The sequence below is a fragment of the Rhagoletis zephyria genome, unplaced genomic scaffold (assembly GCF_001687245.7).
Source record: "Rhagoletis zephyria isolate East Lansing unplaced genomic scaffold, Rhagoletis_zephyria_1.1 Rzeph_scaffold_25412, whole genome shotgun sequence".
In the NCBI taxonomy this organism is placed as follows: domain Eukaryota; kingdom Metazoa; phylum Arthropoda; class Insecta; order Diptera; family Tephritidae; genus Rhagoletis; species Rhagoletis zephyria.
In genome coordinates, this window is record NW_016182470.1 from 5,627 (window position 1) to 5,890 (window position 264).

Below are 264 nucleotides of genomic sequence, written 5' to 3' on the forward strand. Positions count from 1 at the left end.
CGTCGTCGTGTAGCACCCTTTTTCCCTGGGGCTAGCCGAAGATGAAGAGCTTGTTCACGTCTACGCGACGGCGGTGTGGTTGAGTAGCGACGCTGCTGTGCGGTGTTCTTGGTGCCTGGGACCAAGCGCAGGTGCAGAACTGGTTTACGTCTACGGGGTGGCGTTGCGCTGCAGCGGCATACCATTTTGCTTCTGTAAAATGGACTTGATTTAGTTTGGGTTTTTGAAAACTTATGGCTAGGAGAGAACAAAGTTCAGATATTG

At 51.9% G+C, this 264-nt stretch overlaps 1 protein-coding gene across 1 annotated transcript in view; it reads right to left on the bottom strand.

The window, feature by feature from the left end:
* LOC108382144 (uncharacterized) overlaps positions 1–233 on the bottom strand; it is a gene marked incomplete at its 3' end in the record, with an annotated part of 475 nt that extends 242 nt beyond the window's left edge. Inside the window, exon 1 of the mRNA XM_017638541.1 lies at positions 6–233. Within this exon, the coding sequence (XP_017494030.1) occupies positions 6–185 (180 nt within the window). The remainder of the gene's footprint in view (positions 1–5) is intronic.
* Between the last annotated feature and the right edge of the window lie 31 nt (positions 234–264).